Source organism: Rana temporaria, chromosome 6 (assembly GCF_905171775.1).
Source record: "Rana temporaria chromosome 6, aRanTem1.1, whole genome shotgun sequence".
Taxonomy (NCBI): Eukaryota; Metazoa; Chordata; class Amphibia; order Anura; family Ranidae; genus Rana; species Rana temporaria.
In genome coordinates this window covers 39,386,872-39,413,508 of record NC_053494.1, presented here as the reverse complement: position 1 = coordinate 39,413,508, position 26,637 = coordinate 39,386,872, and the positions used below count along the sequence as shown (strand labels likewise).

The 26,637-nt window shown below is 40.5% G+C and overlaps 1 protein-coding gene across 2 annotated transcripts in view; it reads right to left on the bottom strand.

Annotated features, from left to right (window-relative positions):
* MAD1L1 (mitotic arrest deficient 1 like 1) overlaps nucleotides 1-26,637 on the bottom strand; it is a 915,026-nt gene that overhangs the window by 417,909 nt on the left and 470,480 nt on the right. For both annotated transcript variants that reach the window (XM_040356690.1, XM_040356691.1), the window contains one exon: nucleotides 14,592-14,682. In XM_040356690.1, the coding sequence (XP_040212624.1) occupies nucleotides 14,592-14,682 (91 nt within the window). The remainder of the gene's footprint in view (nucleotides 1-14,591; nucleotides 14,683-26,637) is intronic.

Here is a 26,637-nt window from a genome sequence, read left to right as displayed (position 1 = left end):
TAGCAGCAAAAACGAGGTAAAGAGCCATGTACATTTCTGGCCATTAAAGTGCATTAGCGCAGAACATGCCTAGTGTTAATATTCATTTTTTAATGCTTACTAGCTTTTTCTCCTGAGCGCACAGAAGATGTTTGTTTTTTTCCCCTCTGCCTCTAAACTCCCGTATGTGCATAGACATGTAGATTAAAACTTTCCCTACCAAGTCATTGTAAAATGACATCGGCGGGAACCCTCCCTCTTTCAGAGTGGACATCATATGACGTCCTTGCATTCCTGGGCGACTTTTGCGCAAACTGATCAAATCCGCTTATTGCGATTTTTTTACCAAAATATGTAGAAGAAAACGTATCGGTCTAAACTGAGGATTTTTTTTCTTCAAAATTATGATATTTATTAAATCAAAAAGTAAAAGATTGTGTTTTTTTTCAAAATTGTTGCTCTTTTGTTTATAGGGCAAAAAATAAAAACCAGAGGTAATCAAATACCACCAAAAGAAAGCTCTATTTGTGGGAAAAAAAGGGCGTCAATTTTGTTTGGGAGCCATGTCGCACGACCGCGCAATTGTCATTCAAAGTGCGACAGCGCTGAAAACTAAAAATTGGTCTGGGCAGGAAGGGGGTGAAAATGCCCTGTATGGAAGTGGTTAACATGTTGGAGTGTTTAAAGGCAGAACAAAAAAAATAATTCAAATACCTGTAAAAGCAGCGTTTTTCAGCTCAAGTGTGCATGAGGCCTAGGTAAAATAAGGAGGAGCTAAATCTGGAATGTACTATATATATATATATATATATATATATATATATATATATATATATATATATATATACACACACACACACACACACACTGAGTAAAAAAAAAAGACCACATGCTATTGAAGTAGACCTTTGAATGCTGAAAACTCTCAACCAGGTCCTGATCAACCACTACCTCCAGCAATTAGCCACTCCATCTTCATAATTGCATTCATTTTTCCTATTTTACATATTGGACCTTGGCACCTGAAAAACATTTAAGTTCTGATGGGATACAATCTCATGGGCACTATAAGAAATAAGTGGCCAAAGGAAAAATGCCACTTTCTGTTATATAACTATGCTCACAGAAAAAAAAAAAAAAAGTCACCTTTTTGTTTTTTTCCAAAGGCATTTTCTCTTTCATCTTCTGTTTGTGCATCTATAAGACTTGGAAAATCTAAACTATACTCCATTTATAATCAGAAGCCTAAAAGTTGAAAAAAATATCCTCAGATGTTTTATGAGACATGAGGACACACTTCTTTTTTTCCCCCCAAGGTGTAGCGAAAAGGCTTTTAGTTACACCTATGTACGTTTATCATTGTTATAGTAATAATATAATTTTACCCAAAGCTTTAACAAAAGAGTATACTTTGCAAGACTCGCAAATGCAGGTCTAAAATTGTTCATAAAACTTGAGGATTCCGCTTTAACTGGCTGCGCTGTGAAATTTTCCTTATCCCTTCTGAATGTGTCTCCTCACAGAAAGGCCCCTGCTGTGTCTGACAATGGGAGGCCTTTTGAAACACACAGTGGGGAGTTGTTCTGAGGAGCAAAGTCAGGAATACACAGAAATAATATTGTCCCTATCAGCACATTGATCATGAATTATGTTGCACTATAAGAAAAAATAAATCCTTACATAGACTGTATATTTGTATATTAAAGTAATGCTTTCATGTAGAAGAGGAGTGTATTCCTCAAGCAAGGTACTTATCCCAAACCAGAAAAATTGAGTGATGGAGCAAGAATGTGCCAGGTCCCCTGGTTTAATAAAACTGTCCAGAATCTGAAACATCAATTATTTAGTTTAAGGGTTAACATTTGTGTAACTGGTATAATGGTATATGGTTGTAGAAGCCAGCATGGTGCAAGTCAGTACTCATTTGTGTACTTCAAAACAAAGTGATAGAAGGCGGCAGCAGCAAGTCCAATGTCCAAAAATAAGTCAATTTATAATTTCAGCATGTAGTTTAGAGGTGTCCAACATGCGGCCCAAGATGGCTATGAATTCGGCCCAACATAAAATCGTTAAGTTTGGAATTCTTTGTAAAAATGCGTTTAGACTACAGAAAAATGTGACCGCGTCTCTTTACTGGACTTGTATACATTTTATCTTCCCCCCCAAAAAAAAAAAAAAAAAATATATAATATATATATATATATATATATATATATATATATATATATATATATATCCCACTCTTCACAATCACACCTTATTCTTGTCATCAGTTTTTGGCAGCACCTATATTTGTGAGCAACTATTTTCAAGAATGAAGCACACAAGGGGCAAAATTAAAACCAAAATATCTGATGAGCACTTTGAGAATTGCTACTTCAATCCATTGAACCAGATATTGACGCATTTGTTTATTAAAAACAGTGTCAAGTATCGCACTTGTTAAACACAATTTTTTGTTACTACTTAGATAGATGCATTATCTAGATCACTGATTGTTAACTTGTGATCTGCACATCAGCTATCCTTGGTGGTGTATTTATATTAGTGTGGACTAAGACAATTCCTCTTCTTCCAATGTGGCCCAGGAGGGTTAAATAGTTAGACACCCCTGATATAGATGAAAATATGAGTTTGTGTTTCAGATTTAATGGGTTTAGTTGTAAATAATTGTATTTAAAAAATAATACTTTTGACCAGACACTTGACTATACAGGGCTTTCTCTGAAACACCGGAGTACAGTATTGTGCAAATGCGGTTGCACACACTTGCATGAGCTGTACCCTTCAAACAAGGGTAGATCAACAGCCAGCCCATTGAAGTCTATGTTGATGCCTACTGCATATACAGTACTGTGCCCTGTTGGCTTGGATAAAGGCTTTTAAACAAAGCAGGAAAACTATGATCAGCCTATTGTGAAATTGAAAGTGTCTGATTGGATCTTTTTAATTACAGTAAGAAAAAAAAAGGAATGCATTAGCATACATTCACTACAGGTCAATCTTCCTGATGCATGTTTTCAGTGACATTGATTAATTCAGCCTAAACAATTATTGCAATTGTTTTTCAATGACATATCAAATCTTTATTTTTTAGCTTCATTTTCACTTTAAAAAAGAGTTAACACAATTTTTTTGTTATATTACAAGTTTAAGCCTATATGAAATGTTAGTAATTACATGAACTCATTAATGATGCTTTGCACACTGCCCAATACTATCATGCCCACTCCAGTGCAGTCCAGAAGCCAAAAAAAGTCCTGCAAACAGGTGGAAGTTCATCCAGAGCCACAAAAGACTGTGATATTTTAGATATCCAATGGTTAATTGCTTCTATGTACTTACAGTCCTGCCACGTAAAAAAATGCACTTACTCAGAAGTCAAAGATACAATTCATACTTTGTTAATGGAGTTTTATTTGATTGCATGGGCAGGTACGTTGTCAATCTGCAGAATGTTTTATATACTGTACTGAATGTATATATGTTTAAATCTACAAATCTAGTGTACTTGTTTTTCTCTCGACGATGTATGTACAATTTTTTTCTATGCTCAATAAATACCATATTTATCAGCGTAAAACACGTACCTACATTTTAAGAGGGAAGTTTCAGGAAAAAGTATGAACATTTTAAAAACAGAACTTTGAAGCAAAATAAGGGTCAGTGCCCATCAATGTAGCCTGATCAATGCCCTTCTGCAGCCTCACAATTGCCCATCAATGCCCATCTGTAGCCTCATAATTGCCCATCATTGCAGCTTGATCAATGCCCATCTGCAGCCTAACCACTGTCATGAATGCAGCCTGATCAATGCTCATCTCACTTCAGATTATTACTGACTCAGAGGGGACAGGGAGTGGGGTGGGATGAGCGCCGTCAGATTACATACAGCGAAAAATCTCCTGTTTACTCGGCGGCCTCTTTAATACAAAGTCCCGCCTCCTGGACCGGCCTCTATGATAGACAGAACACTGGTCCATTGCTGGCCCAGGAGATGAGACTTCCTATTACAGAGTAAACAGGAGATTCTCAATGTATGTAAACTTTAGGCGCCCGTCCTGCCCCCCTCCGAGTCAGCCCAAATTGCAGTATCTGTGTATAACACGCACACACTATTTGCAAGGTGAAAAAGTGAGTGTTATACACCAATAAATACAGCACTTGTTTGAAAAAAAAAAGATCCATTTGAAAAAAAATAAGAAAAATGCTGCATTGTAAACAATCTTAAATGTCTTCCATAAAAGTAGAATGCTTAAATGAAAAGCCTCTGGAGTCTCTTAAGAATGTGGAATTTACCCATTCTTTATGCTAGCGTGAACAGTAAATGAAACAAATGTATAATTACCCGTTGTGGGCAGCATTATTACCTTATCCATAATTGAAAAATAAGTGGCTGGTTTCATTGTTTCCTCAAGCAGAATTCAAAATCTGCACCGCAGAGTGGAAGCTACAACTATCAGCTTCAAGATGTTCTTATTTCACAGCACTGACTATAAAAGGCAAGCAGATGGGATTTAGTGAGCTCAGAACACTAGCCTTCATTTGAAGGGATACAATGCATTGAACATGCATGGACCTGAAGAAGGGCCACGTAAAGGTGACTACCGTATTTATCGGCGTATAGCATGCACAGGCATATAACACGCACCCTAACTTTAAGGGGGAAGTTTTAGGAAAAAAACTTTTCACAGCCCCCTGCGTATAACACGCAGGCACAGTTTACCCTCAATTTTCAGGGTAAAAAAGTGAGTGTTATACGCCAGTAAATAGTACTTGCAAGTGGTGGAAAAAATTTGAACGGTGCTTTTGAACAAACCAGGTCATGTTAAATGCAGCCTAGACAGGAACTGAGGGGCTTGCTAAATATCCAGGGGGAGCAGAGCTGGCCAAATTGGTGACCCTGCCTGTCACTAAAGTGGGATGCACTTGTAGGCAGTTGGCGTCTAATAGGGCAGGACATGCTAGTTCTGAAAATGCCTGCTGCAGTCTTAGTCAATGTCAATCGAAGGAATAAGGGCTAAAGCTGCTTTACCTAAGGCCTCATTCTGTCTTAATCTATTTTAGCTTTTGAGACTGAACTGTGGAAGGTTTAGCTATACAATGTTAAGCAAAAATAAAGTCTGCTATATCAACCTCTGCTTCAATGGTCTAAGGTCCCTAGCTAACACCAACAACTTCCCCCCAGCTTCTGACAGACACACAGCTGTTCTATGTGTGAGGGCAGTATAAATCTTGCGACTAGTGGTAGAGCAGGGGTGCCCAACCAGTGGCCCGGGGGCCACATGTGGCCCGCGGAGCCTTCTGATGTGGCCCGTGACCTTCTGTTCTGGGATGGAATAAAATAGAATAGAATACTGTTATTAATATAGAATACTGGTAAGTTTATTACTAAAATCACAGTGTATATATGGGCATATGTGTTCTGCAGTGGTTACTGGGCTGCTTTCAATCTACAGAGAAGTGCGCCTGTGGGCTACCTGCACTGAGCCATAGACTTCTATTACCTGCAAGTTTGGTGTGCTGAGAGTAGAGTGGGCTCTATAGAGCTGAGTGGGCTGCCATCCGCCCGCTCCGCTCATTGTGGCCTGTGACCAGTTACCAAGTCGCTTAAGTGGCCCTTGCTCTTCAAAAGGTTGGGCACCCCTGTGGTAGAGAAATGCAAATATTTTGGCTTGCAAAAATATTTTATCTATACCAGAGATATGCAATTATAGGACTTATAGGACCTCCAGATTGTGGATGTCAGAGTCTTGCCATGTCTCATGGGACTTGTAGTTCTTTAACAGCTGGAGGTCTGCTAATTGCATATCCCTGATCTAGTTTGTCATTTGCCTGGGGTTCACCTTTAACAGATTTCTCTCAACTAATCTGTCATAACATTGGAAGCCTGATCTTAGATGAACTGTTTTCTCCATAATATCCATGGTGGCCATACAAAGATTGACTGCTTCAAATATATAGAGCCATGTGGGAATCAGCAAAAGGGACAATGATCATTTTAAACTGTTGGAAAGCCTTTCTCTTTCTAATTTTTCAACTTTATTTACCCATAAGCCTACTAACATATACAGTAGGGGAAATAATTATTTGATCCCCTGCAGATTGTTTAAGTTTGCCAACTTACAAAGAAATGAAAAGCCAGATCCACAAAAACAGGCGTATATTTAGGCAGGCGTAGCACATCTCATATGCGCTACGCCGCCGTAAATCAGAGTGTCTCCTAGGGTATCCACAAAGAACTTGCTCCCATATGCGGGCCGGCGTAACAAAATCTGCCGGCGTAAGCCCACGTAATTCAAAGCAGGCTTGGAGTGGGCGTGTTGTATGGTAATCTGGTATGACCCCACGTAATTGACGCTTTTTACGAACGGCGCATGCGCCGTCCGTGGACGTATCCCAGTGCGCATGCGCGAAATCACCTCGCAAATAGTCAATGCTTTCGACGTGAACGCAACTTGCGCAAAACCCTTTTCGCAAATGATTTACGCAAACGACAGAAAATTCTACGCTGTCCCGACGTCCATACCTAACATTGCGTACACCTCATAGAGGCAGGGGTAAGGTTACGCCGAAAAAAGCCTTATGTAAACGATGTAAAAAAATGCGCCGGGCGGACGTACGTTTGAGAATCGGTGTATCTAGCTAATTTGCATACTCTATGCGGAAATCAACGGAAGCGCCACCTAGCGGCCAGCGTAAATATGCACCTAAGATCCGACGGCGTACTAAGACGTACGTCAGTCGGATCTAGCCCACATTCAGGCGTATCTTTTGTGGATACAAAACAAAGATACAACGGCGCATCGTAGAACTTACGCGGCGTATTAATAGATACGCCGCCGTAAGTTCTTTGTGAATCTGGCCCAAAGTGTCTATCATTTTTCTCATAGGTGTATTTTAAATAATAGCTACAGAATATCAACCAAATACCCAGAAAAAACACATGACACAAATGTTATAAATTGAGTTGCAGTCCAGTAAAATAAGTATTTGATCCCCAAGCAAAACATGACTTACTTGATGGAGAAACCCTTGTTGGCAAGCAAGACGTTGCATGACTGTGTAATTGTCAGGTAAAGCGACGCAGTACTAAATTGTAAAAAGTGCTGCTTTGGTCAGGAAGGGGGTAAAATCTTCCAGGGCTGACATGGATGGTTCAACATATAAATGTAGACAGAGCCTATGTTGTCAGATCCATCACACATGACAAAGTAGGGACCAACCACCAGATACTTGTAAAAGTGGCTGCATTGTGCACAATTCATCATAATTATCAGTCCTGGTACTTGTACCCAAGGAAAGGCAGGGAATATGGTGCGGTATAGTCTGATAATTTTCTCCAGGTTAAACTTGCTGCATCAGATGTTTTTCTAGAAGCTTAATTTCTCTCTCTTTTTTATATATATATATATATATATATATATATATATATATATATATATATATATATATATATATATATATATATATATATATATACTGTATTGGTTGAATTGGATGACTTGTGTCTTATTTCAACAAGATTAACTATGTAATAACACAAGGATGTTGAGAACAAACCAGTAGTTTATACAGCTAGTATTTCTGCCTATAAGTCATTACCAAAGAGCCAGTAAAGTTTGCTTCTATATTAAGTCTTGTAAAATGTATGCTACTTCCCCAGGGTAGTTTAGAAAGTGACAACATTTCTAAACTAGAAAAACCCTCAAAGCTTGTTTGGCTCTACTTCTCCTATGTTTCACAGGAGTTTAGTTTTTCACTCCTGTGACCCGTTTGCAGCAGAGAGTGGGCTGAAGACCGCTCTCTGCCGTCACAGAAATCAGTCCAGGCACCCGACAATGGGAGTCTGGATCTACCAGGTGCTTGGACTGACACCCCGCTCAGCCTCTCAGCGAGCCACAGAGTCTGAGCCAGCAACTTTTACGCCTTCCACAGCTCAGCACTCGAGTGAGGAGGCAGAGCGGACAGCTGCTGATTGACATTCAGCAGCTCTGTGCTCGAGGAGCTGTCAAAAGTGAGTGATCGGCGATGTTCTATCACTAAGTTCTCAGTGTAGCGGTGTCAGGGGACAGATAAAGCATCAGACCCAATGCTGTACCCACCTAGGTAAGCATAATTGGGGGGAAAAACAATCCTTTACTTCTCTTCTAAAGAAAGTATATCTTCATATACATTCACTTACGGATCCATTTTTGCAAATAACCAATCCTATAAATCACAAGTTCTCTGTTGACAATTTTATGCAGGCAACATTTGGACACTGTCTATATAAGCAGACTCTCTCTGAACCAATTAACTACAACAAAATTAAACTTGAACAGCTCTTCAAAGTTAGTTTTCCCAAAGTAAATCTGTACCCGTCCATAGCCAGTCTTGTATAATTTATATTTTAACAAATCCAAAGCAGGATTATTTTTCATGACAACAGATCACATCATCTTTACTAACCAGCCCATGTCATTGGTGCACTACACAATATAAGGAAGTTGTAAGTTCAATTTCAGGGAATGACCCTAGTACTGTTAAGACAATATTGCAGAAGTGTTAATATAACAAATTATTTCCCTTACTATTTTAAATACTACAGTATATAAGCTATTGTAAAAGTAAACCATATATGTCACTTACTACATCGATATACAATTGTTCGTATATTTTGGTTGCTCCGTCATCCAAACTCTAATCAATGTATAAGAAATACATATTTTTTACCAAGTCTTTACATTGCTTTATTCAAAAACAAAATTCTATAGCCAAAACAATGCACAACACCCTTTCTGGAGCAACAATATGCCTGTTTTTACCAGCAAAGCACAAAGATCTCCTCTACAAAGCTGTTGCAATTCACATTCATGGAACAAATCAAAGTTATTTCAAACATTCACCCTACTTGACATGCAACTATTTACACAAGGAGAAGGGAAGAAAAAAAGATGTGCAGGCTATAGTTGATAACAAATAGTGCTGTATTAAAAACTCTGACAATACTGCATGAATAAACCAAACACAGCCTTCGCTGACAACAACAGAACAGTGAAGTTTAAAAAAAAAAGGGACATTAATGTAGTCAAGGACAGCCAGGAGAAGACATTCACGGAATATTATCCCTTGCCTAAAAAGGTACATCAGTCTACAAGTTCAACCACTATGATCAAAACCCTAAAACAATTGTAAAACATTTTTATTTTTTTAAATACATTCATTTGTATGTATTGTTGTATCAATTGTCTTTACCTTCTTCCTATAAATGAGCTTACTTACATAATACAGTATATTATTATTAAGGTACTTATATAGCAACATCAATTTACACAGCGCTTTACATATACATTGTATATTCACATCGGTCCCTACCATCAAGGAGCTTACACTCTAAGGTCCCTAACTCACATTCATATACTAGGGCCAATTTTAGGCAGAAGCCAATTAACCTACCAGCACATGTACAAAGATATGTGGATACCTGGCCATCACACCTAGATGAGCTTTCTGTACATCCTATTCCAAAATTATTGGCATAAATGTGGAGCTGCATTCTCCTTGTTTTCCTTGAGTACAGTCAAGTCATCTAAAGGTGGCATAACGCCCCGTTGTATATAACTAAGCCTGTGTCCTGTAATGTCAGATTAAGAATTTGTATCTGGACTATCAACTCTAAATGTGCCATTTCAAACACATATCAATTTAACATATCCTACTATTCCCACGGCATATCTACATGGAGTTGTCAAAGTTAATACATCAATAAGTGCAAGCATTAATGGTTGTAACTAAGAACTGTGTAAACTAGAGTGTCATACACTATAAAGTTATGCCAATACATCTTAAACTAGTCATAATGTGTCCTGGTATTGGTTTAGAAAGGCATGTGGCGCATCTCTCTCTCTCTCCGAATTAGCTAAAGAGAATGGTGCATTTAATCCTAAGACTATTGTGCTGAAATTGTATGGCTACAGTACACACCAGAAGACATCTGAAATTGAATAAACTAGAACTGATGTCATCTAAAAATAAAATAAATTTTACCATTTAACCACTTCCCGCCTGCACCATTGCAGACGGACGTCCACAATGTGGCTCTGTTATCCTGACTTGGCGTCATATGACGTCCAGCAGGATAAGCTGCTAGTGCGCAAAGCAGCAATCGGTGGTATAACAGGAACAAAGGAAACATTTTTTTTCAACAGTTTGACTTTTTTAGTTTGTTTAGCAAAATATCCCAGTGGTGATCAAATACCACCAAAAGAACACTCTATTTGTGGGAAGAAAATGATAAAAAACATAGTTTGTGTACAGTGTTGCATGGCATGGCAATTGTCATTCAAAGTGCAACAACACTGAAAGCTGAAAATTGTCCTGGGCAGGAAGGGGGGAAGTGTCCTGTATTAAAGTGGTTAAAATTGTTGGTGGTCTCCAAAATGGCTCAGTAAAAGCATCCATAGGTATAAATTTAGACTCATTAACTGAATGTTGCCAGCAAATTCTTCAGCACCGTTTAGAATATCAACTTAAATACTAGGGCAGCGATTAATGAGTTAGGTCATAGAAAGCAAAAGATCATCCCTCTGGAATAAATTAAGCAATGTGACCTCTCAACCCACATGTTTAAATGAGCAATTAAGTGCAATCCATCAAGCAAATATTGCCACTATATCTTTAATGGACAGCACAGAGTTGTACTTCAATGAAGTTTATATAGAGTGTCAGGGTGACCCCTACCGTTTTTTTTTTTTTTTTTTTTCTGCATCTCTCTCAATAGGGTGGGAGAAGAGAATATTTATTTTAAAGAAAACTTCTTCTTAAAATAAACCCAGGGAATATTTGGTCATAAGGTGTAACATGTGCATTACTATCTTCTGTGAAGTCTGCATGTGAAAAAGAAATCAGTAGATCCAAATACAGGCAGCTGAGGTTATATACATATCTAAAATGTTCCTGTGAATTCAAGCTTGCCCCAATGCCTTTGTAAACCTTCTTAGTGGTCCTTTAATATGACAGGTAGCCTAACTGGCTGATAAATAGACTTTGTAGCTTGTGAGGGGTAGGGGTCCTTTTACAATTACAGGCAAGGTCCACATTTAGCTTTGCTGCCTATATCTGTGAATTTACTTATTTAGCTATGCAATTTTGAATAATGGTTACTCTTTAATGCATTTTTAATAAATGCTCAGTTTTAAATTGCTATAAATCTATGATCACTCTGGTACACCAATTTTCACCAGCTTTTATGGTTGAATACCTTTAGTTTCTTGCAGATCACTGTTGCCCAATGGTGCTGCCCATCAAAGGCATGCACCAAAAGCAATCTGCAGGAAAAAAAATGGGTGGGCCAATGCTCTTAATGTAATTTAGTAAAATTTCTATATCAGCTTGCCTCTGGATTTGCGACTTTTGAAGTGCACTTGTTTGCATTTGCATTTTTGCAAAATGTAAAAAAAAAAAAACCTGCTCATTGAAAGAGTAATGCATTGTAATTCATTGCATCTTCACAGTAGTTGTTTCAAATAGCAGCTGCAAAACAACAATAACAGTATCACTACTGTCCTCTCCCTAGCAGGCTACTTCTCCTTGCATCTCAAGTTCCTCACTACAAATTGGGAGACTAACTGAATGGAATGATTACACCTTATAGAAAAACCTATATGACAAACCCAGGCTTTCAAGCATTTCTAAATCCTGCAAAAGGTATAATATTTTGCAACTTACCAGTCCCTAAACAAGGAAGCTGCCTTATTTCCAATGTTAATTTCCCAGTTTAATTTATCTGGTGATCCTGCCAGTAATGCTATTCTTGCTGTAGTGTGACAACACTCACTACTGGTACTTTATCTTTTGAAAAGCCATGTTGTCACCCTGGGCTGCTCTCATAATTTGGACTACAAAAAAGCTGCAATGCTAATAAAATACATATATTCTGAGGAAGTGGCCAGTATAGGGCCACAAAACACATTGACAGTGTTTTTATAACATTATGGGGACAATAAATATCAGCTTTACCACTTGGGCGATTCTCAACACCACTCTCCTACCTGGAAGATGGTGTAATTCATTCATAAAAACACATCAGGTCCAGCTGATCAAGTTACCACAAAATCCTGCACACATGAACATAGATTAGACACATGCTAGAAACTTGGTGAATTACATTCTCTAGAGCAGTGGTCAACAACCTTGTCCTCAGGTTCCACTAACAGGCCAGGTTTTATGTATTACCTTGGGGAGATGCAGACCAGAATACTGCAAATGATATCACCTGTTATGTATTTCAGTTATCTTGCAAACCTGGCCTGTTTAGTGGGTCCTAAAGACAGGGTTGATGACCACTACTCTAGAGCATCCATACTAAGGGCCCATTTACAGCTCATAAAATGTTCATAAAACGCTCATCTCAAAAGGTCCAAAATGCCCAGCAAGCAAAATCCCATTCATTTAAATGGCCCTTGTTGTGAGTATTCTATCGCCTAAAGCAAAATGCATTAAGCTCAAAAAGTATATGAGCTTCTTTTAAGGCAGATTACAGGTGTTTTCCTGCTTTTTACATTGATGACCTTATGACCTGTACAAAATTGTGTCAAAATTGCCATAAAATCATGTGACTTTCTGCCTGATTTAGGTGCTGCTGGGAAAAAAGCTAGTTTGCACCACATCAATCAGTGAGCTAAGAGTGGAGAGTGTTTGTTGATAAGGTAAAGCTTCTGGCTCATAAAATGTAGGGGGTTTCGAAAAACTCCCATCACTTTCCTCCATTTCATCCTTAAGCTGTTACATTGAGTGTTTTGAGTTGTGTTTTGAGTTTCCCCTATGGCCTAGGCAGTAGAATGCCCATTTTCAGCCTTTTTGTTCCAGTCACCCTTTCACCATTGATCTGATCACTGGTGGGTAGTGGGGTATTTAAAGCATGGAATGCGGAAGATATGGGGCTTTGCATGTCCAGAAAACAAGAGCCACTGTAACCCAGGCATTGACTGTGTTCCTTGGCTGTGCCTCTGTAGCAGGAAATGCAGTGGTGTGAACATTTCAAGCTGATATGGCGTGCGTCAGCCATATGGTGTGTTGCAACTGTAACCATACAATTCCAGATAAGAAAAGACGGTAAATTTAAAATTAGAAAAGTTTAAATACTTTTGTCGCTGAAAATGTTTGAGACAAGTACAATGGGGAGCAACACCCCGTGAAACATTCACTATTTCTGTGCCAACATATCTAGTGCTATTAGAGTGCTAAGCCCTACAAGTTTGTCTACAGCTGAGAACGGTCCAATTTACAGGGAAACCCTTCCATACCTTATCCCTGTTATTGGGTCTATTAGAGGCATCATTCGTCACTGTGGGCACACCCCCAAAAGGGTCTTCAGGGTCTGGGACACAGAGGGTCATAGCCCTGTACAGCACCCTGCGGCTAACTACACACATTGCCACAATGTGCCATGGTGAGCATCTAATGCAGAATGCAGTGCCAGAAGCAAACATTAAAGGCCAACCCCACACAGTGGGTCAGCATACCAAAACAGTTTTTTTTTTGTTGGTGTCCAATCACCTGAAAGTAGCTCATGTGGTCCATGAATGCAAGCCCTGTAATCGGTATTGTACAATTTGGATATAAATGCTTACCTCCAAACTAAGTGCAGCAGAGTATTTAGCAATTAGATTTTGTTTTCCAGATTACATGGACATTACAAGGTATGATGGATTATGCCCCATGTCTTTGAGAATTAGGGCAGTTTGCTTAGCAACAGTGGGGTTTCCTGCAAGACAAATGCATAATGAGCTAGTAGGCATAGCCTACTAGCTCATTATGAATTACCTTACATAGAAGCCCCCACAGCGGTCCTCGTACCACCTCCGGCCGGCGATATCTCTCCCGGGGGTTACTTATGGGTATCGCCGCTCCGGCGCTGTGATTGGCCGGAGCCGCAATGTCATCATGTGATGACGTCACTCCCGCACACATACGTGTCATTGCTTCGGTTTTCTTTAGTGCACATGTGCCAATGACATGCAGGGGACAGGGGATATCTCCTAAACCGTTCACCTTCAGGAGATATCCAGGGTAGCTACAGGTAAGCCTTATTATAGGCTTACCTGTAGCAAAAAAGTGTGTTGTAAGGGTTTACAACCACTTTAAATTAGGGTGAATCTAACTTCTACACCCGAGAACTGTTGTTTTGATGTTCCTATTTTTTTTACTTTGAACAAATTGAATTTGCAGCATTATCTGTGCAGCAATCCAATTATGTTAGTTATATAAATGATGATATAATTTAGTCTGCATTAGGGTGAATAGAATAGTAATGTGCCAAAAAAATAAACAAAACAATACGTTTACTGGCAATTGGCTTTGCCAAGCCGACTCAGACTACTGCCCCAAGGTGGGAAACATAATATATAATGTAGAGGGAGGAATGTCCACCTTATAAGAAAGTTGGTGACAAGTGGAAAGATGGGGACCAACTAAAAGGGAGACTCTGGAAAGTGTGAACATCAATCATTATTTGTAGATGACCTCCTTCTCTTGCTGCCAGTCAGCATTACTCCTTATATGAGAGTGATGACAGAGTTTGATGGCCAAAGACCTGTGTGTCAAGAGGATTTGATTACTTGATTACTTACGCTAAGACATAGTCTCTCCAGCTTCATCTCCAGGACTTTGTTAGCCTCCTCTAGCCGGCCACGTTCAGATTCAAGCTCCTCAATTTTCAACCTGCAGAGAAATGGAGCATGGGGAATACAATATGAAGTGACATGCATGGAATAATAATACACTCAGAAGCATTTTGTCATCTGCAACACTGTCCCAGAAGACCATTTAGTTGCATATTCAGTATGCTCAGTGACTACAAATGGAAACAGTTGGCCTTATAAGGTGATTATACATTGATCTGCCATAACATTATGACCAATGACAGGTAAAGTGAATAACAGTAATTATCTTGTTACAATGGCACCTGAAAGTGGGTGGGATATTTTAGGCAGCAAATGAACATGTCTTTGAAACTGATGTGATGAAGCAAAAAAAAAGAAAAATGGCAAGCATATTGATCTGAAAAGGACTGGGTCATAGCACCTTCAAAACTGCAGCTCATGTGTGATGTTCCTGGTCTGCAGTGGTTAGGACCTACCAAAAAATTGTCCAAAAAAGGAAAACTGATAACAGGGTCAAGGGCAACCAAGGCTCATCGATGCATGTGGTGAGCAAAGGCTGGCCATTGTAGTCCAATCCAATGCAAGAGCTATTGTGGCTCAAATTCCTGAAAAGGCTAAATCTGGTTCTGATAGAAAGGTATCAGAACACACAGGAGGTTATTTACTAAAGGCAAATCCACTTTGCACTACAAGTGCAAAGTGCACTTGAAATTGCACTGAAAGTGCAGTCACTGTAGATCCGAGGGGGACATGCAAGGAAAATAAAAAACTGCATTTTATCTTGCACACGATTGGATAAAAAAAAATCAGCAGAGCTTCCCCTCATTTCAGATCTACCCCTCAGATTTACAGCAACTGCACTTTGCACTTGTAGTGCAAAGTGGATTTTCCTTTAGTAAATAACCTCCATAGTTTCTTATGTATGAGGCTGCAGAGCCGCAGACTGATCAGAGTGCCCATGCTGACCCATGTCCGCGCCTACAGTGAGCACATGAGCATCAGAACTGGACCAGAGAACAATCGAAGAAGGCAGCCTGGTCTGATCAATCATGTCATCTTTTACATCATATTAATGCTACTTTGGAGTCCATGACATGATGGTTTAGGGCTAGTTTGGTGGCAAAGGGGGAAACTACTCAATATTAGGTGGGTGGTCATAATATGGCTGATCGTCGTGTGACTACACACGAGGTAACTGACAATTCACATTTAGATTGACACATTTGTCCTAATTATGTAAGTGGTACACAGCAACATCGTATAGAAAGAGGAGAAAACACAGAAGCCTGTCATATATGGGTAGCTATAATCAGACAATGCAAGTATATTCGTGTACACAAGACAAAAAAGCATATTGGGGGATAGAAACAGACAGACATTTGTGTTGCTATTGGACACAATATAATGCACTGTATAGTGAATACAAGTATTTAATTGTTGACTATCACTCAGCTTCTTCCTTGTATGTTGTTTTAAGATTTAAAAATGTTGTTTCCATGTATAATTTGTAATTGTAGCTGTATCTGCCATGAAGTAATTGCTTATTGCATATTCAGGCTCTGCTTCCTGCTTGGCAGTGCTACATAGTGGTTGTGTTTCATTGTTTCTAGAAGTCTGCTGACCTACTGAAAAACACGTACATCTTTTGTAGAGGATATCTTATATCAAGACTAAGGCAGGCCATAGATGGTGCACATTTCTTTCCTGAAAGTTGCACAGTTGCTCCATCAACACACACAATGCTGACAGGGAAATCCTCCTTGCCAACATATTGGGGGTTATTTACTAAAGACAAATCCACTTTGCACTACAAGTCCAAACTACAAGTGCAAAGTGCACTTGAAAATGCTGTTGCTGTAGATCCGAGGGGAACATAAAAAAAACAGCATTTTAGCTTGCATATGATTGGATACTAAAATCAGCAGTTTCCCCACATTTCAGATCTACCCCTCAAATTTACAGCGACTGCACTTTGCATTTGTAGTTTGTACTTGTAGAGTAAAGTGGATTTGCCTTTCGTAAATAACCCCCATTATATTCTCCCAGCGGAGGGAAGCAATTCCCGCCGGGAGAAGACAGTGATTATTGCCAACGGCAAGAAGAAACACAATGCAGCGACTTCTAAGCGTATCAGGTAGGTTTAATGTTGAAAAAATGATTGAAACATATAAAAAGCCTACTCACAAACGGGATGTAGGTAAAAGCATGGAAATGTAAAATGTATCATCTGCGGGGATCCCAGAGACAACGGTGTGCCCTCGTGCAGACATATGGAGCTGTCCTTGCTTGTGTACAGCGGTGGCGGCAGGAACCAAGCGCCCTCGGAACTATCGAGAAGCGGTCAGGTCTCCACTGTGTGCTGCGTGTTGGACGTCACTTCCGGGCACGGGAGGTGCGCGCGTTCGAGACTTTCAAGTCTCTTCATCAGGCAGTGAAGCCTGATGAAGAGACTTGAAAGTCTCGAAGGCTCGAAAGTCTTAGAAGGCGCTGCATTGTGTTTCTTCTTGTCCTTCTACAGATTGCTTCATCTGTTAGCTGGCTGCCATCAAAGCAAAGCATTATTAACATAGTGCTATGGACATTGTTTAATTGGACTAGTGTACTTCCATAGACCACTTTCTTGAACTTTGCTCACAGTACCAATTATTCCATCCCTCTTCCCCTTCCCCCCCCCCCTATTCCAGGTATTGTTCATATAGATTTCTATAGGGAGTGCGCTCAATTATTGTGTTTTTTGTTTCTATTATTGCCAACGGCTATGCCAGCTGCTAGCAGTAACGGCAAGTCAAATCTGGCAGGCTGGTTGTACCCTAGTTCATCGATCAATCTTGCTGAACTGGCCAAGATTTAAAAAAAAAAAAAAACAGTCTATGGCCGGCTAAAGCGTTTACAAACCCAAACGGACCTTATATATGTGTTCCTTCCTGATCTGTAAAATATACCACTGACGAAAGAATGTAAAGCGGTATTAAACTCAAACCTTTATTATACTGCAGTTTAGCAAGTATTAGACATGGTGGCTGCATTTGTTTTCATTTCTTTAGTCCCCCGCCCCCCCCCCCCCTCTGGCAACGGAAGTGCTAAATTCAATAGCAGATTTAGATACACTAACAAACTGAGGCCAAATTCTAGCTCCCATTTTTTAACCAGTTATAAAGCAAACAGATATTTTCTTTTGTAATAAAGGCTTTGCATGAATAAATAAAAGCTGATAATTTTAATCACGCCTGCCGGTGTCAAGTCTCTCATCCACGTAAACTAACACATTCTACTGGAGAGCTTCAAAAAAACAAGAGAGACTTACTGGCTGGATCACCAGATGAAGGTAAAATGAAGCTTAAATAGACAACTAATGCAGCCATCACATTTATGAATTGGTAAGCTGCAATATAATATAATATGTTTGCTTTTGAGTTTAACCCTTTCGCCACCATATGTTGTACCTGACCTGACAAGGGTGGATATTGCACACAATCTGGTGGCTGTAGCCATCAGGATTGTGTGTGAAATTGACAGACTCCTGCTTGTCAGGTGAGAGCATTGAGACGGCTCCGCTGCCACCCATTCGCTCTCACACACCCCAGTACAGGTGCCTATCGAGCTCAGTTTGCCCATTTGCACGCCCAGGATCTCCATGGCAGGTGCTGGCAGCTGGAAGAGAAGGAGAAGAGTGGACACATGTCTCCTCCCCTTCTTCTTATGACCCAAAAAGAGAGGTCTTTCATGTCACTACTGGGCCAAGCTCTCTGTGTCTCCCCGGCTACCTCAGCCAGGAAATAATTTTAGTGGAGCACAGGGGAGACGTTCAAGGTCTTTTAGACCCTGCATATCTCAATAAAGAGAACCTGTCACCAAAAAAACATCACATAGGGGACAAAGTCCCTATGCGATTATATAAAGAAAAAAAAAAAAAAAACAGTGTGTGTTTTACTGAAAAGGGTCTGCCACACTTATTTTAAATGTGCTTTTTTAATGAAAAAATCCTATATTTGTTTTTCTTTATGGAGGATTATTCGTTTCCAGACTTTTTTTTTAATCTAAACTATGTTGACTTAGTCTATCAAACATTATTATATATTTTATGTGACCAACATGCAGAGTGTTACAGAATTGTGTAAACATGTTTATGAATTACAATGAATAAACAAAGTTTAATGTGCATAGTTCACCTTTAACAACGATGAAATTATCATTAATATCCAGCAATGTTTTAATGTTGTATAATGCAGAAGAAATGAGCATAGTAGTAATAAATAACACCAGATGGGCTGTTTCTATTTTAGTGTGCCAAAAGCCATCTGCAGTATAAAATATTTCTTTCCAATGTATGTATTTAAGATCTGAACAGTGTTACAGCATATGCCACCTATCTGATCTCTGTAAACTATGAGCTGTGGTGGTTGTCAATGAGAAGGCCGAGCATCATAGTTGCCTCTACAGCCCCAATGAGTTCTGGAAGCTCTGCTAAACCCAAAAGTGTGTACAGGAAAGTATGTTGCCCTCAAAGCTAAAAGTTCCTAATAAAAACAATACATAAATAAAAAAGGGTAATAGCAAACATATTTAGTATTATTGGCGTTAAAATAATATGTATGAAGCATAAAAACCTACAGTGTGAATTCACTGATGAGCAGTTGCATCACCTTTATTGCCTGACCACTCGAGTTCTGTAGACTCCAAGAGAATAATTACAAGCTTTTATTGAGGTAGTACAGTGTACCCCCTCATCCCTGGCTAGAATTTATCCCTACACCTCTGACCGGTGTTGGAGGGGATGTGGAATGAAGGGAACACTTATCCATATATGGTGGGAGTGCCCACTACTAGCACTTTTTTGGTCCATGGATAGCAAGCACATCAGATTGCTCCACATCCCCCCATGCTCATTTCTCGCTACAAACACAGTGCTCTCCCCATCTCCTCAATCCAGCTAAACGCCTCATACCAGTACACTGGAAAAGCCAGCACATTTCAAGCAAGGTTGACTAAATTGGGAAGGTGAATGAGATCATGGAGGCAGAAGAATGGTTCGCTAACCTGTAAAGACACCCGAGAACGATTTGAATTTACCTGGCCAGCCTGGAAAGACCACATATGTGACACAAGCCAAGTTTCATCTAGCCTGGATGTTGCTTTATTGGCCTTAGCAGATCCCTCTTTTAAGAGACCAACGAACCAACATCAAACAGTTGACAGCTCTACATAGGATGTGTTCACTTAGCCAATGAACATGGTGAGAACTCTTGTTTTCATTTTGTTAACACTACCCGAGGAGTTACCCAATTCCTGACAATTCATGGTATCTCAATTTTAAATGTACTTTGAGTCATACATGCATCACCTTATGACTCTGATTGGGATCGCCCAAATCCTTCCCCGCACAGGAGTGAGGTTTGACCACATGGACCGAATGTTCCGGAACAAGGAGGGTACCCTCGTTAAAACACAAAAGGTTGATATGTCTCTCCGTTCTTACGGTTTTCATTGGGACCATGACAGATGTATCCCTCGTATTCCTCCTCTCTTTGCCCCCCTTTTTTGTGTGCACCCTTTGTTGTAATGTCAAAATGTGATCTAAATTTCTAAAAATTATTACATCTTAGGACCATTTTTTGGGCAGGAAGCCCTTTGCAGTTGTAATGGATGGAACAAAGTACAGCAAACAAACAGTAGTATCAGGACCTGAAATAACATGCAACAATTCATTTCATTAGTAATTAGGACACAAAGTGGAGTTCCACCCAAAAATTGAACTTTTGCTTTAAGTGTAGGTGACCCCCTGACATGCCACATTTGGGGGAGGAGCGGGTACCCCGTTTCCTACGGGCACCCAGCTCCCACTTCCTCCCTGGCGTTGCGGCACCAGAAGGAAGATCACCTCGGCACAGGTCCCAGAAGATTGCACAGCCAATCACAGAGTGCAGCCGGGCGCCCACAGTAACAATGCCGGTGTTCTATCAATATGGGTCCCCTATCAGATTGTGCCCGGCCTGGACTGTGCATGCGCAATCAGAGACCACGGAAATCTCAGAGAATGAACATCTGTTCCATCAGCAGTAGTTGGAGCATGTGCAATTAACACTGCTCCGGATGCTTATCCACACCGCTCACTCTATCAGATGGGGGACCCATCAAGATAGAACAGCGCTGCCCGCGCTCCAATACAGCAAGGGGCGGATGGTTTTATCAAAGGGGTGGATATGATTATAAGAGGCCGAACACAAGAAATTTATGATGGGCAGTGCTTTTCTCAAATGCTCTATCAGCGAGCGGTGTGGATAAGCATAATACACCCACCCCTTAGAAAAAAACATCCGCCCCTTGCTGTATTAGTGCGCGCAGGCAGCGCTGTTCTATCTTGATGGGTCCCCCATCTGATAGAGAGAGCGGCGTGTTAACTGTGCATGCTCCAACAACAGATGTTCATTCTCAGATTTCCGTGATCTTCGATTGCGCATGCGCAGTCCAGGCCGGACACTATCTGATAGGGGACCCATACTGATAGGACACCAGCGATGCAGAGAGAAGGAGGAGAAGAGTGGGGCTCCATGCGCCCGCATCGCTGGATCGTGGGGCAGGTGAGTGTCTGATTATTAAAAGTCAGCAGCTATATAATGTTTCATACTACCCGAGTTGACTCTTCATGGTTTCTTATATATGCAGATGTTTGTCTGAGACAGGGTTTTACCCTCCCTACCTTCCCCTTACCTCTCTCCCTCTGTCCTTTTTTTTTATTTTTCCCCTCGTTTTACTTTTCTTTTTCACTTATCTACTTTTTTTTTTTCTTATATTTTTGTGTGAGGCTAGAGCTAACTCCCAATAGTTGTCAATGTGCCATACAGGTTGGTGATTGATGTGTGTTCTTTTACCTTAAGAGTAGCTAGGTTCACGTGCCTCCTTGCACTTAACATTTGTTGCACTTCTAGTTCTCAAGTTGGCTTGTCTTTGTCATGTATACTTTATTTTGTTTTTTAATGAACATTTATTAAACAACAAAAAAAATAAGTCAGCAGCTACAAAACACTTTTGTAGCCGCTAACTTTTAAATGGGTGGAGTTCTGCTTTAAAGTAAAACAGTGTTACTTCTGCTGAAAGACATTGCATTTCTCCACTAATGAAGAAAATATATACAGTACATCAGGGGCAGGCAACCTTGGCCCTCCAGCTGTGGTGAAAATACAAACGCCATAATGCCTCTGCCTCTGAGTCATGCCTGTGACTGTCAGGGTCTTGCAATGTCTCATGTAGGCAAGGCTCTGGCTGCTGGTACCCATCATACTACAGCAGATATTGTTTACGTATTAACTTGGCTATAAAAAAACAAAACATTATTATTATGGATTATTCTGTTTAAAAAGCAATGCTCTCTAAAATCCAAAAGCAAATAAAACTGTCCCCTTAAAATATATTTTATATATATATATATATACACATATACATACATACATACATATATATATATATATATATATATACACATACACACACACACACACACACCACCCACTGCCCATGCCTCTGCAATGTAGGGAAATTGCCACTTGAAGACTCTTCGGAAGTGTTGATCTTCTGGTTCTTGGCAGCTCTCAGTGGTTCCTCCCCACAACCCCTAGGGTTCTACAATGTCCTGTAGTGTCGGTGATAGAACTATTAAGCACAACAGATGACTGGGGAGGGGTCCTGTGAACTGTGCCACGCCTAAAGATGGGTGTCTTAATAACCAGGGCCAAACACATAGTGTGCATGGGGCACTAGTTTGATGTTTTTGGAGGTGGTATGTAAAACAAATAAAAAAAAGTTGGAGAAGTGCTTGATGCCTTCTGTCAAGCATGGAGGAACTAATGTAATGGTGCTGGTAAGGTGGGAGATATAAGCTATAGTATACATGGGTTGAATGTCAGCAGCCAATGCGACAGAAGCCGACCATGACCGAAAAAGGTCTGCCGACTAAGTCCTGGTCAGCGCTGTCAGCCAGTGGCTGACAACACTGACCAAAGTATTGGCGGAGGGACCACCCTTCTGTCAGAACACAATAGCTCAGCAGGGGAGATTGCTATACTAACATTGCGTTGTTAATACAGCGGCTCTGACCTGAGCGGTCAGTTTTTTTTTTTTTGGTTCAACCCCTTTATGGCACTCTAGTGTACTGCAGTCCTACTCTATAAATTTTGAGAGCGTCCAAAATTGGAGAACAAATATAATAATGGATAGATTAAGGGCAGGTATGCCTAGAGGGAGCCCACCCCTTCTCAAATGTATAGAAATGCACTGGACACCCAACAATAGCATAATGGCAGCACAGGTATTCAGTGCGCATGCATCATCAGATAGGTCAGTCGGCCAGAGCTAAAGAAACCCCTAGCAACCTCTGGAGGAACCCTGGTTGAGAATGGCTGAGATATAGGAGTAGGGACAGGATAAGATAGGACCTTCAGAATAAATTTCCTATGATTGTGACAGGTTTCAAGGGAACTTTATTTTAGTTAAAGTGGAGTCTTGGTCACTTATGTGTTTATTAAAAGTCAGCAGCTACAAAAACTGTAGATGCTTTATTTTAATAAATACATACTCACCTGTGCCATGATCCAGCGGTGCACTCACTCCAGCAGTTTCTTCCTCTGTTCTCCCTCTGCGGCGCCGGCATCTCTACTTTTGGCACCCGGCTGTGACAGCTTGCGGCTTCACAGCCGGGTGCTCACCGTGTTTTCTAGGACCTGTCATGTGTACCAGAAAACTTCAGGAGGGAGGGGGAAGGAGAACTTCCGCTTCCGATTGTCTAAGGCGGCCGGAACGGAAGTGGCAGCGGGTACCTGTCAAAAACGGGAACCCGCTCCCCCGAAAAAGCTTAGTTTCCCAAACAAGAGCTGGGGAGGAGGCCTTAAAGCTGAAGATCCACTTTTGGGTGGATCTCTGCTTTAAAGAACTGATCTAACAATTTCTACACAAGCCATTTTGTAATGTAATGTTGTTAAAAAGTACATTTTATATTTAACTTTGCAAGCAGCTGTGTTTTTTCTGTACCAGCAAACAATCTAGTTGTATTTATTTTTTCACAACCATTGCAAGCAGGTGGCATTGTGTGTGCTGTTTGTGCAGAGATTACTCAGATATCTAATTTTCTGATTTGATTGGCCCACTGACTTTCCAGGAGATTTTCTGTTACTGTAATACTGGGACTGATCATGTGAATATAGTAAGCAGACCCTCCCACTTAGTATTCCTGCTGTTTTCAGCTGTCAGAAGAAATATAAATATTATCTTTCATTATCCACAAAACAGGACTAACTTCCAAGAACAGTTTTTTTTTTTAATTACATTTTCCCCCATCATAAAAGTGGATATTTTTTTTTTTTTTTAATTGATGTTCACTTTCACAGCTCCAAAACCAGGACAAAAAAGATGCATTCAATGTGCAGATAACGTGTTAGCACTAAGCCAACATGACAATGCCAAAATGAACTTTGTTTGCACAATCCAGACACGCTCAGTCCTACCTGCCCAGCTAGCAACTGTGATGTCCAATCTGACTACCTACAGTGCCCTGAAGATGATAATTCCTAGAAGCATGGAAAACATGTAATAAAAAGATATTCTGAACAAGAGCCCAGTAATCTATCTCTCTGCTGGATAGACCAATAATACACTGAATGCAGCTCTGGTAAAGGAAAGGTTAAGCCTATCCAAACAACAATGGGGAGATTGTGCGAAGCTTACAGAATACAAATAAAACACTTGGATTTTTTTGATTTATTGTTAACCCTTTCACTATGGCATGATTTATCAAACTAATGCATCTGTTTCATCAAATCTGAGATTGTGCTACTTAATGGACTATATGTCTTTCTGCCCACCTCTGGTCTTCTCTGGGAGCTGCTCCCTGCTCTCGTTAATCACAATTAGAGCCAAATAAGCTTGGGTTCAAACACAGTCAGGAATTTTACCCCTGCGGTCACGATGTAAGCTGTTTCTCTACACCTTCTATTACAAGAGCCACAGAATGAAGGAAATCTAATTTGTGCATGTGGGGAAGTGGTGTGACAGATGTGCAGAACGACGACGATAATATCAAGTTCAATCTCTTCTCTGCTACTAGTAATCAAAGCCAGGCAGATTTAAAGTACCACAACAAAAATGGGGGTAAACTGAATAGAGAGCTCAATAAACACACAGAGCTATCTCAGGATGGACAGTCACTGGACACCCCTGTATGAAAACATTGAAGAAAAAACTAAACCTCAGTAAAACTGGGGAACGTCTCTTTCTTAAAACAGCATACAGTTCACACCGCATTAAACCTCAGAACCTATATAGCACATAACTGAGCACCTTCTATGTGTTATAACTGTAGATATTATTTTAGGCCTCTTGCACGCAGGGCGTTAGAAAAAACGAGCTGTAAATCCGCTACAACCGTCTGGAAAAAGCAGCTGGAAAAACTTGCTTTTCGTAGCTTTTTGCATTGGTGTTAATGCATGTTTAGACGTGCTAACTTTTAGCAGCGTTTCTCTGCCGCTGTTCATAATCAATGGTTCCCTATGAGCACCCATTGATTTGAATAAAAACTGTGCCACAAATCGGATCATCTTGTGCGTTGAGGATATTGAAGGGGAACACTCGCCAAATTGAACAAAAAAAAAACACTGGTGTAGGCCCCCCCCCCCAAAAAAAAAATGGTGTGGGGCTCCCCTCAAAATCCATACCGAACCCATATCTGAGTGCACAGCCCAGGAAAGGGGGGGGGGGGGGTGTGCCCCTACCTGTTAACCCCCCAAAAGTGTCCAAAATGAACGCTCTCTCCTGCTACAATGCTGGGTCCGCCATGACTTATATAGCCATTGGGGCGGGGCCGCCCAATGATGTCATACGGAGGTCCGCATCATGCCCAGGTGGTGACGTCACAAGGGGGTGGGGCCTCCGGACAACGTCTGGGGGCTTTTTTTGCCTCGTTTCCACTGAGAGGATCGGTTCGGTACGGTATGCTATTTTGGGTGTTTCCATTATGAAAGTGTGCCATAAAACCGAACCGTACCGCACCATTTTGAGTCCTGCTTCAGATGTGGGGCCATAGAAAATGGAACAGTTCGGTTAGGGCGGAGCTACAATACATTCCACTGATTGGACACACTAGGCATTTTTTCTAAACCCTGTATGGCCCCTGACGGTCCGACTTGCAGTGGAAACGCTCACCAGAATAGACCGGACCATTCTAACCGTTCCAAACTGTAAAGACCAGAACCATTCCGCTCAGTGAAAACGAGGCATTACCGCAAAAAAACAACCATTTTTAAAACTTTTTTTGCATGTTCCCTGGGGCAGGACCCGGGTCCCCATACACTTTTTATGGCAATAACTTGCACAAAAGCCTTTAAAATAAATGAAAACTTTTAATTTTTTATGTTCATGCCCAAAAAACGTTAACGGTGTTCGCTTGTTCTTACAATTGTTTTTGCCTGCCCGCATGTTCTTGTGCGAACCGAACCAGGGAGGTGTTCGGCTCATACCTACTCGCCATCCACTGATTGCAGTGCATGGAGGAGCACAGCTATGAGGGAAGATTAGAACCAAATTTATTCTCTCTTGTGAAGAGAAGATTAAGAGGGATATGATCAGCATGTATAAAAACATAAGAGGTTCAAAAAGTGAACTTGGTGTTGGGTTTTTCACTTTGGCACTCTTTACAATTAGAGAAACGGTTTCTTCATGGTAAGAGCTGTGAAAATGTGGAATAGACTCCCTCAAGAGCTGGTTCTGGCCAGCTCAGTAGATTGCTTTAAAAAAAGACGCCTGTATTCATTCCAAAATGTACATAACATAACTGGGTACAAACATTTATAGGTAAGGTTGATCCAGGGTAAATGTTGATTGCCTCTCAGGGGATCAGAAAGGATCCCTGCTGTAGCATATTGGAACATGTTTTGTTGGGGTTTTTCGCCTTCCTCTGGATCAACTGTAGGTATAGGATTGTGCATATGGGATTGTATGTTTTTTTTATTGGTTGAACTAGATGAATTTG